This window comes from Chenopodium quinoa, unplaced genomic scaffold, assembly GCF_001683475.1.
Source record: "Chenopodium quinoa cultivar QQ74 unplaced genomic scaffold, ASM168347v1, whole genome shotgun sequence".
NCBI classification, from domain to species: Eukaryota; Viridiplantae; Streptophyta; class Magnoliopsida; order Caryophyllales; family Amaranthaceae; genus Chenopodium; species Chenopodium quinoa.
The window spans coordinates 1112158-1124175 of record NW_018745533.1 but is presented as its reverse complement, the minus strand read 5'-3'; the positions used below and the strand labels follow the sequence as shown (position 1 = coordinate 1124175).

Here is a 12018-nt window from a genome sequence, read left to right as displayed (position 1 = left end):
AGTTTATGGTTTAGAACATGTGAGTACTAAATTTGAACATTTGATATATATATATATATATATAATGCCAAAGAAGAGAGTGAGAGATATTTCAAGTGGTTAGAGCTTCATTCCACTCGATTTCAAGAGATTCTGGTTTTGATTCTCACCCTATCCTTATGGCTCATTAAATACAAAGGCCATGTTTGGCAATTGACTTTTTAATGGTTTTTTGGTTAGCTTTTGACTTTTGGCTTTTGGTTTTTTTAGGTGGTCAAACAGCCAAAAAATATGTTTGGTAATTGGTTTTAGTCAGTGAAAAAGCTGCTTTGAGTAGCTTATTTGTTGGCTTTTGGCTTGTTGGCCCACAAATCATCTAATAAACAGCCAACAACCAACAATTAATTTACCAAACACTTTTATAAACAGCCAGATTAAACAGCCAATTTCAAAAGTCATTATAAACAGCCAAACATTCCAGCTAGTCAAATAAGCCAAGTGAACCAGCCAACCGCCAACAGCCATTTGCCAAACAAGGCCAAAGAAAAAAAATGCTAAAGAAAAAATTAACTTTTTTTTTGACACACCTATAAAATATTTTTAAAAAAACCCCAAATTTGAAACTTTTTTCTTAGTAAACTCTAATATAAAATCAATCGAATATGTTTTCTCGAAACTTGTTATACAAATAAATTCAAGACAATATAATAATTCAAACTTAAAAAGTCAATAAAATCATACTCGCGCGAGAATTATTGATTTGATAGTTTGATTAAACTAATTTCACTTAACGCCGCGTACTACAACGGTATAGTTGGTAAACGGTGTAATCTCATGTGGCTGAACAAGTCTTATTAAGACATTTAGCAAGAGACTAGAGAGCTACCACGTTAACATGCAAACTGACAAACTCGCAAAATTCTATATAAAGGGTGTCATTTGCCACAAAGAAAACACAATCAACCCATCTACATTACGAAAACCCATCTCTTACTTACATCCTTAATTCACCATTTGTACCATCTATTTCAAGCTTACACAATGAACACTCTTTCAGTTTTCATTATTTTTTGTCTCTTAGCCTCCATCTCACAAGCTATAGAACTCGACTTTTGTGTTGGGGATCTTAGTCTTCCAAGAGGACCTGAAGGATATGCTTGCAAAGATCCTACTAAAGTCACAACTGATGATTTTGTATACACGGGTTTCCGTGGTGAAAAAACTCCCAACAACGTGTTTGGGAACAATGTGACATTAGCATTTTCAGATGTGTTCCCAGCCTTCAATGGTTTAGGCATATCTATGGCCAGGTTAGATTTTGCCGTAGGAGGAGTGATACCAGTGCACTCTCATCGTACGTCAGAAGTTCTTGTTTTAGTAAAAGGTTCAATCATTGCAGGATTTATTGATACCAACAACACCGCATACTATAAACGATTAGAAGTTGGTGATGTCATGGTGTTTCCACAAGCCATGCTTCACTTCCAAATCAACGTTGGTAAAACTCCTGCTACCGCTTTTGTTAGTTTGAATGGTGCAAACCCAGCACTACAACTCACTCCTACGTCCTTATTTGCTGGAAATTTACCTGCTGATATTGCCCAGAAAATCACACTTCTGAGTCGTAAGGAAGTAAGACGGATGAAGCGAATGTTTGGCACAGCTTAATATCCATCTATCTAAAGCTAATTCTAAATTATAAGCCCCCAATTTATTTCAATGTCCAACACAATAATTTTATTCTAAATTTAGTGATGATAAATAAAGGGTATTTATATGCCCCTTGTATTCTCATGATTAATATATTTGAGATGTAAATCTTTTTTTTAATACTCCCTCAGCTTTGCCGATCTTTAGTAAGTAGCTTTTACTTTTGAAAATTTTAATTAAATAAGTGTTTGTCCTTTGATTCATCGCATCAATATGTACTAGGGTTCAATTATACCCTGCATGTATAAGTAAGAAAACTGATATTTCTTATATAAAGAATAAAAGAAACAAAACATAAAATAATCAAAGGCTTCAAATGAAAAAATACCATTACAGAAATAAAGTGTGAGAATATTTGGAAGAACAATGAAGAGAAATATAGTTTTGAAATTTGAATTATCTATATATGTCGTAACAGAAATGAATGTAATTTAGCGTAATGGAAGTAATGGAGAGGGGTAAAAATAATTTGAAGTGTATTAATAATGAGTTTTATGTCATCATTTTGCTAAGCAGCTTATTAGCTTTCACTTGGAATCAATATTGGCAGTTATTTCTGAAATTTTTTTAATTTCACCATTTAAATATTTAAACTAGTCACACAATCTCCTTTGACCGTGCAATGATTTATGACTAAGCTATTAAACTTAGTCACACAATATGTTACGTGGAATGTAGTTAGATTCCCATTATAAACTTTCAAATTTTTTTTTTATAATTTTAATTAAGGGAAATTTTCAATGGTACTCTCCAATTTTATAAAATTCTCAATGGTAAACAAAGTTTTATGAAATTATCTTTGGTACTCACTAATTACCATTTCTGATTCAATGATAACATTAATGATATAAATATGCAATTATAAGCTAACCCTAGTTAACTAAAGGCATAATGACTACTATAACCTTATTAAAAAAAAACCCAGCCACCCTAACCTAAACCCACTGCCAGCCCCCTCCCCTGCCAGCGGCAGCCGACGATCGTCACCCACCTTCCCCTTGTGCTGGTGACCCTCTCCTTCCCTTCCCCTGACGCCGGTGACTTCTCCTTCCTCAATTCCCTCATATCTCCTTCCCCGATTCCCTCATATCTCCTTCCTGATTCTCTCTTCCCTCAATTTCCATCCCAACCCAGCCATCCCTTGGCACAGGCGTCGCAGCCGCACTGAACCAAACTTCATTACCGCCCAGGAACCGAAATCCGCATCAATTCAAGGCAGCGGCAAAATTGACCCGATTCGTTGAAGCCGGTTTGATCTTCATCGAAACCATCGGAGGAAGTAGCAAGATAATCTGGTTTGGAGCAATCTTTGTCGGGTATGAAGATGGCTTTGGTGGTTGGGTAAGATTAATCAAAGGAGAGAGAAGGGTCAGCTGTGATTTCGCCGGTGGAATTGTCGAGTTGACTGATTTCGACGCGGTTTGGGCCTTTGGGGTTGTTAGTTAGGGGTATGGTGTTTCATGGTGAGGGGGTTGCTCGGAAAATGGAGTGGAAAGGGGGGAAGGTGGCCAAATGGTGGCCGAATTTTATGGAGGAAGAGGTTGGCGGGCAGGGATGGCAGAGGGAAGAAGGGGTGGTGGGTTTTTGTTCAATAGGGGTATTTTAGACATTTTTCTTTTATCTCCCTTTTAAAACTTTAACCATGGTTAAGATATTCTTAAAATACTTAACTAATGTTACCATTGAATTAGTTTTACAACTTATAGGTTACCAATGATAATTTGATATTTTAATGTTTACCATTGAGAATTTTATAAAATTGGAGAGTACCATTGAGAATTTCCCTTTAATTAAAGCTATTAAAGATATTAATGACTAAGCTAATGTAATGCATGGCAAACATAAAATACAAAATGGTGCAATTTAAAATATAACAAAGGAAGTATAAGATACCTAGCAGGTCTTACATTTACATTAAACATTTTTAAAATTATTTTTTAAAATATTCTATAAAAAATACTCCCTCCATCCCCTTTTGATAGTCCCAAAATATTTACCCAATTTGCTTTTTGCAACAACCATTAATATTAAATGGAACAAGTATTTACTTTTTAATAGGACGAATGAATAATGCAAAAAATAGAAATGGAACAAGTATTTAAAAACGGAGAGAGTACTTTTTTACTTTCTCTCTCTAATTTTTTGCATACCCAATGTCAATTTACTTTTTCAATGCACTTTAACTATTCTTCTTTGTGTTTATTAATTCCCGTGAAAAATGCCCATAAGGGACTATCAAAAGGGGACGGAGGGAGTATAAGATACCTAGCTGGTCTTACATTTACATTAAATATTCTTCTTCAAAAAAAAAATATTTTTAAAATTATTATTTATAAGAAAATTATTAATCCCCCCATTTCCAAAAGAACGATCCTTTTGGATTGATTTAGCAGGTATTAAGAAAGTGAAAAAGATAGTAGTTTTTTTTTTACAAGAAAAAAAAATAGTAGTAAAAGTACATTGGAAAGTTAAATTCATATGGAGTTTGCAAAATAGTAGAGAGAGAAAGTAATAAAATTACATGAAAAGCAAACTTTACATGGGGAAGCTAACTTTGCACAGATATTAGGTCAAATAAGAGAGCATTTTAACACAATTGAAATGATTGTTTTGGGGCTAGATTTAGGTCATAAGGATCATTCTTTCGGGACGAAGGGAGTATATAGATTTTCTTTGTTCACATATAAAGAAGGAAATGTGATAGATTAGTACTCCATCCGTTTTTAAATACTTGTTCCATTTCTCTGTGTGCGGAGTTTTAAGAGAAATTGGAAAAAGCAATAAAATATGGAGTTAGTGGGGTAATTGAGAAAATAAAAAATTGTAAAATACAAAAGTAGTGTAAGAATAGGAGGAGAGAGAGTATTATGTTGGGTCCACTAAGTGTGAGAAATGAATTAAATATTGTAAAAGCTTTCCAAAAAATTAAAGGAAATAGAGCAAGTATTTAAAAACGGTCAGAAAAAAAAAGTGGAGCAAATATTTAAAAACCGATGGAGTAACTCTCTTCAACAAAAGCCACTTATTAATCAGTCTAGGGTTGCGCCCGTGTTGGTCTCTTTTTCCGCTAAAATAGTTTTATGTCCAGTATTATTGATCTATATGTACTGTTCTTTTTATGTTAGTTCTACATACTTATTGAAAAACAAACATTAATCATCTTAGGTTCACGTAATCGCCGGTCTCAACTTACTTTTGGTTAAAAAAAAGTTTTATCTTCGTTAATATTATTAGGACAAGGGTGGAATCGGGTTAAGGTCTGCTCGCCAATCAAATTCAGCTTTTCTCACAAAGCTAGGGTGGAGAGTAATTTCAGAACCAAATGCACTTTGGTCTAGAGTACTGAGACAAAAATACTGTAAGGGGCGCTGTGATCTTGAGATAACGACAAATATGTCAAATGTGTGGAGGGGGATCACTGATAATGCAGGATGGATTAAGAAAGGATCGACTGTTGCTTTGGGTAATGGTCTCTCTGCTTTGTTCTGGGATCACTTGTGGGCAACTGATTCTCCCTTAAGAGACTTGTGTTGACTCGAATGAACAATACAAGAGGGGGGTGAATTGTATTGTGGAGGAACTAGGGTAATTTTTGCGGAATTCTTAAAGAAATTTAAACAAAAGCTTTAAAGTGCAAGAGAGATTTTACGTGGAAAACTTCTTGGCCCTAATCAAGAAGAAAAACCACGACTACAAGGGATTTTAAACTAAACTCTTAATAATAACAGGGCAAACAACCTATTACAAATTAAGACTTTAAACTCAAGTTCCTCAACGAACTTTAGTTCCCCCTCAACTGATCCCTCAATCAGTTGAGCTCTCGAATCTCTCTCTTTCTCCTTGCTTCACTCAAAGAAATTACACACTCTAGAGTTTACCCAAACTCTACCCCAATACAACTCAAGATAAAACTTCTAAGATTCTAAGTACAAAGACACTCAAGGATTTAAGTGGATTTTTGACTCTTTTAGAAAAGCTAAGAATTGTAATGCTCAAGTGTACTTTTCAAAACATAAAACTAATCCTATTTATACAGGAGGAAGGCAGTTGAAACTTTTACGTTTGCCTTAACTCCCACTACACCACAACTTCCATTAATTTAGGAAGTGTAGTTCATGGATGCTTGGGCAGCAAGCTGAAGCATATACAAGGAAGTGGTTTACTGCTCCCTTAATTTTCTCAACCTCCTTGACCAAGTAAAAGATCCGTTTTCAAAAGAGTTTTTACCAAGTCAGATTTTCCAAGATAATAGGTTAAAATCAAAACAGAATATCCTTTTATAAATAAGATATTTTTGACTAAAAAAGATAATTTTCCGAAATAATATTAAAACCAGTTAAAGTATGGAAAATAAAATCTTTTATAAAATTAAATCCACTTAAATCCTATCAATTAACAATGTACTTAGCAAAAATACAATAAGCCTAAAATAAACAATAAAGATATACAATAGAATCCTTGAAATACTGTGAAGCTTCGACTCTGGAGCTTCAGTTCCTCACTCAAGGAACTTGGCTTCTGATTGTCTTCTATACTTATCCACAGCTCTTCCTTAGACCTTGTTCCATGCTCCATTCTGACTCTAGAACTTCGTTGCATATAAAACCTGTCCATACATCAAAGCTAATAGACAAAAGCTAAAGCTCCTAATGGGTTTGCTTAGATTCCTTGAGTCATCATCAAAACTTAAGATCAACAACTTGATCACTGCCCCAATTCCAAGTGAATTAGATGGGGTTATGGTGGCAGAGATGTGGGATGTGGGAATGGGGTGGAAATGGGATAAATTCACCAACCTACTACCCCAATTCACCCTGCAACAGATTGCAGCACACTCCTTGGTTGAAGACCCTAATGCAACTGACATCAGGTACTAGAAGGGTTCGAAAAATGGCGGTTTCTCCATCAAGTATGCTCTGAAAATTATGCGCAACAATGAGCAAGTAGCTACGGACTCTAAGTGGGAATTGGCTTGGTCAATTCCCATACAGCAGAGGAATCGTGTCTTTTTGTGGTTGCTGCTTCATGATCGTGTCCTGTGCAATGCTAATCGAATGAAAAGAAGCTTGACTGATGATCCCCGCTGTAAAAGATGCACGCATAATACTGATGAGACCTTATTGCACATGCTCCGTGACTGCCCTGCTTCACGAGCAATCTGGAAAAGTGTTGGTAGTGCTGCTAACTACCCCTCCTTCCTCACTGGTGATCTTCAGGTATGGCTTAAAAAAAATAGTGAAGCTAATGGTCTTATTTACTCTAAAAAATGGCCAATCTGTTTTGCCATTACTCTTTGGTGGATATGGAAATGGAGAAATTGTGAAAGCTTTGGAAGAGAGGCAGAAATCCCATTTGATAAAGGTGTTTTTATTCATCAAAGGGTGGATGAAACTGTATATGCCTTCTCTGATCAAGAGAGCTCTAATGTTGGGGCTATCAAAAGACCTAAGCAGGAGGTGTTAGTGAAATAGATTGCTCCACCTACTGGTTGGGTTACCTTGAACACAGATGGTGCTTCTAAAGGCACACTAGGACAGGCAGGGGGAGGAGGTATCTTGCGCGATTCAGATGAATGCTTCTTGAAGGCCTTTACAGCAAGTATAGGGGTGTGCAATGCTTACAAAGCAGAACTACAAGCAGCACTTTATGGACTTTAGATGGCAGTTGATATGCGTGTACGGAAGCTAACACTAGTAGAAAATATCAAAAAGGCACCCCCTAATTGGCACCGGTTCAGTCCAAACCGGTGCCAAAAATGGCCTACAAAATTGGTGGGAAGGTAAACCAGAGTAATAGGCACCGGTTCACTTCAAACCGGTGCCAAAATGACAAAGGCCACTGGTTTGAACCGGTGCCTTTGTGAACCGGACCTTTTATTATTAAAAAAAAAAACCGGCCTTATCTCTCCTTAAAACCCTAAAACTTAGCTTGCTCCTTCTCTCTCCTCAGTCCGCCTCTTTCATCACTCTCTCCTCTCCCTTCTCTCTCCTCTTCTCTCCCTTCTTGCTCTATCTCCTCTGCCTTCTTGCTCATCTCTTCTCTTTCTCTTCGAACCTCTTCTCTTCTCTTCGAACACCACCGCAACAACACCTACTCGATCTCTCCTCTACTCTCCCTTAAACCACAACAACAACAACATGCAATAATAAAATGCAACAACAACAACATGCAACAACAACAACATGCAACAACAACACCGCAAAGCCGCCGCCACCATCGTAACATCAAGTTGATTTGGGTTTGTTCGAAGTTAATTTTGGGTTTAATTGATTTGATGAGTGTCTTCGAAATTTTTTATGGGTTTCTTTAAAAAAAAATTGTTTAATCCACCACGAATTAAATTTTGTTTTATTGATTTATTTTTTATTTTAATCGATTTAAATTTGTTTTTTTTAAAATGATTTTTGATTTTCTAGTTTGGTTAATCAATTTTTGAACTTATTTTAATTCGATTTTTTTTTAATTTCTGGGTTTTTTTGTCGAATTTTCTTTTTTATTTTCTGGGTTTTAATTGATGTTCTGGGTTTTAATTGATTTTCTGGGTTTTATTTTCTAGGTTGTAATTGATGTTATGCGTTTTTGAACTGATTTTGTTTATTTTTCTTTTTTTTTTCCGATTTTCTGGGTTTTTTTTTTGGATTTTTGAACTGTTTTTTTTTTTCGATTTTCTGGTTTTTTTTTTTTTTTTTCCGATTCATTTTCTTTTTTGAATTGATTTTCATTTTCATTTTCTGGGTTACTCTTTTCTTTTTTTCGATTTTCTTTTTTTTTTCGATTTTCTGGGTTTTTGAATTGATTCATGTCAATCGATTCATTTTGGTTGTTTTAATTGGTGCAAGTATATGGATTTAATTCTTAAATTGAAGAATCAACATGCAAGTATATTGATCTTAAATCGAAGAATCAACTAATTTTTTTTTTATTTATATTGTAATTTTTTTTAATTTATATGTTTAATTTTTTTATTTTGATTTAGCTGTTGTAATTTATTTTGCCCTATACTGTAATTTTTTTTTTTATTATATAATTGAACAGATTTGATTATATTAATATTTTGGCACTTTTGGTTATTATTAAGATTTGATTATACTGTAATTTTTTTTGATTATATATATTAATATTATAATGAACAGGTTTGATTATATTAATATTAATACAGATCTAATTTTTAAGAAAAAAAAATTTATTATGTTGGCACTTTTGGCACCGGTTAACCGGGGCCAAAAAAAGGAATCATAAATTTTTTTGGTACTTTTTGGCATCGGTTAACCGGTGCCAATTTCAACTTTTGGCACCGGTGCCTTTTTAAACCCCTTTTGGCACCCCCCACATTGGCACCGGTTCAAACCGGTGCCTTAGGCCGGGTTTGAACCGGTGCCAAATTCGTTTTTTCACGTAGTGTAATCCTTCAAATGGATAATGCGGCTTGTGTTGAAGCGTTCAAAAGCAAAGAGTAGCAAGGAGGCGAGTGTGCGCATATTCTCAAGAAGTGTCATAGTTTGTCTAAAGTCTTTGGTAGTAACTTTCATGTCTTTCATTGTTATAGGGAGGGGAATAGAGTGGCTGATGTGCTAGCTAACTTAGGTGTTGCTCAGCAGGATCGTGTGACTTATTTTGATGCGCCTCCTATCGAAATAAGGCACGTTCTTAGGGAGGATGTGTTAGGAGTGGCACTGCCACATTTTATTGCTTAGCTTGTTTTTTATTTCTTTCGGGCTTTGCCCTCATTTGCACCCAAAAAAAAATTTATTAGGATATTTTGTGAAAAACTACCTTATAAAACACTTTTTATTTTTATTTTTTTATTTTTTTTTTTGCGAAAAACTACCTAATAAAAAAATGTTGTAAGAAACTACCTTATAAAAGGGTAAGTATTGTAAGAGATTACCCTTGGTCGAAAAGTTCTTTCTGCTCTTTACAATTTTATAATATTTCTTTTCACTTTAACTAAATGTTTTTTTACATTTTTATATAATATTCTTTTCGCTTTTTTTTTTTTTTTTTTTTTTGGGATACACTTATACACCATACGCATCGTGTATCCGCTTGCATGAACCACGCATTGGCATTTGAGATAAAAGATTTAATACCTCTAGTCTCTTGCTTTTAGTCAACTTTATGGGGCAGAAAGCCGAATACCGAATATACAAAAAAAGTACGGAGTAAATAATTTATTAGTCATTCATATCTTTGAGGAGGAAAGTCAAGCCAAAAGCCGATGTACTGTGCGGATATCATTGTAACAATAAAAAAAAATATTCCAGAAAGAAAAATAATTTCAAGCCTCTACTATAAATTGAAATGATTTTTAAAAATTAATCAAAAGAAAATAGAATACTACCCTAAGAACAATGTGTGATCATAGGAAAAGGAACTAATTAACATTGAATACAGTAATTTATGCATGGATTTGACATTTAATTTCAAATTAATTAATACAAAGTAATAATTTAGGAAATATATGAAATATTCCGTATTTGATTGAAGACAGTTTTTTTTTTTAAAAGGAAATTTTAATGGAAGACCTTAGATGACTTATCTTGTTCTGTACTTTTAACATCAACGAAAAAGGAACATCAAACTAAAAGAACAAGAAGAAAAAGAAGAAGTCTATGGATAAATATAAAATCAACGGATTAATAAATGCAAACTATGAGTCAATAAAATGCTACTAAAAAATAATTGAATTGGTTCTCTTAAATAATCAAATTCCTCTTTAAATTATTGCATACGTCATTTTTATTATTTTTAAAGCCGCGTACAACGGTTAACTGTCTCATACATTTGCATGCTTGGCCAATCCTATATAAAGGGTGTCAATTGCCGCAAAGAAAGTACAATCAAACCATCTACATTACAAAAACCTACCTCTTACTTGTCTCATTTTATCCACCATTTGCACCACCTATTATTTCTAGCTTCTAACAAAATGAGAAATCTTTCATTTTTCTTCGCCTTTTGTCTGTTATCCTCTCTCTCACATGCTATAGAACTCGACTTTTGTGTCGGAGATCTTAGTCTTCCTAGAGGACCAGAAGGATATGCTTGCAAAGATCCTGCTAAAGTCACAACCGAAGATTTTGTTTACACAGGTTTTCGTGGTGAAAAAACTCCCAATAACGTTTTTGGGAATAATGTGACATTAGCATTTTCAGATGTGTTCCCAGCCTTCAATGGTTTAGGCATATCTATGGCCAGGTTAGACTTTGCGGTGGGAGGAGTTATCCCAGTACACTCCCATCGTACGTCAGAAGTTCTTCTTTTGGTAAAAGGTTCAATCATTGCAGGATTTATTGATACCAATAATACTGCATACTATAAAAAATTAGAGGTTGGGGATGTGATGGTATTTCCACAAGCAATGCTTCACTTTCAAATCAACGTTGGCAAAACTCCGGCTACTGCCTTTGTTAGTTTGAATAGTGCAAACCCAGCATTACAACTCACTCCTACATCCTTATTTGCCGGAAATTTACCTGCTGACATTGCTCAGAAAATTACACTCTTGAGTCGTAAAGAAGTAATGCGAATGAAGCAAATTTTCGGCACAGCTTAAGTAATATCATTTTTAAGCTAATCTTATATTCTAAGCTACCGATTTATCTCAGTGTCCAACTTATTTATTTCTTAATAGTATGAAAATAAAGGGTATATGAATGCCCATTGTATTACTCATAGCTTATCCCTCTCTTACATTTCATGTTACGTAATTAATTATTAATTTTAATGATTGTATACTTCTTATAACCTCATGATCAATAAAAATGTATTTATCTATTTGTTATACTTCTTCGACCTTTATTCTTCATATGTACCTTCTTTTACTTATTCTTTTCAGATATTGCATGACCAAATTTTAAAATTAATATAAGTAACTAGGATTCAAAATCTACGTCCTCCTTTCAAAACCCATACCCTACACCGCCACCGTTAACCACACAAACCCAAATAACCTATATGATCAAAACAATTATATTATTTCATGATAATTAATTTCAACGAAACAAAAAAGAATTATGCTAGTTCCTCATAATTTATACTACGTACATTGTTTGACTACGACTTAATCAAAGTCTTAACTTTCAATCTGTACACTAACAACGCTTAACATATAACCTTAGTTACAAGGGAAACTAACCCACACCAACACGGCAACACCCCACATCACCATAAAAAATAACCCACACCCACACGAAAATCAACCACAAACACGACAATTAATATTTGTTATAAAGTCAAAGATTCAAGTAGTGCACTACCATGTGTTGATGTGTGCAGTTAAATTATTGCAAACATTCATGAACAAAGGGAATAATTAATGTTCGTAAA

The 12018-nt window shown here is 34.3% G+C and overlaps 2 protein-coding genes across 2 annotated transcripts; both read left to right on the top strand.

The window, feature by feature from the left end:
- The first annotated feature begins 920 nt into the window (after positions 1 to 920).
- LOC110715776 (germin-like protein subfamily 3 member 3) lies at positions 921 to 1950 on the top strand. Its single transcript, XM_021894388.1, has one exon. It carries the CDS (start codon positions 1021 to 1023, stop codon positions 1645 to 1647), a length of 627 nt encoding a protein of 208 aa, XP_021750080.1. The 5' UTR covers positions 921 to 1020; the 3' UTR covers positions 1648 to 1950.
- An 8565-nt stretch (positions 1951 to 10515) lies between these two features.
- LOC110715782 (auxin-binding protein ABP19a-like) lies at positions 10516 to 11600 on the top strand. The gene has a single exon (XM_021894396.1). It carries the CDS (start codon positions 10619 to 10621, stop codon positions 11243 to 11245), a length of 627 nt encoding a protein of 208 aa, XP_021750088.1. The 5' UTR covers positions 10516 to 10618; the 3' UTR covers positions 11246 to 11600.
- The last annotated feature ends 418 nt before the right edge of the window (positions 11601 to 12018 follow it).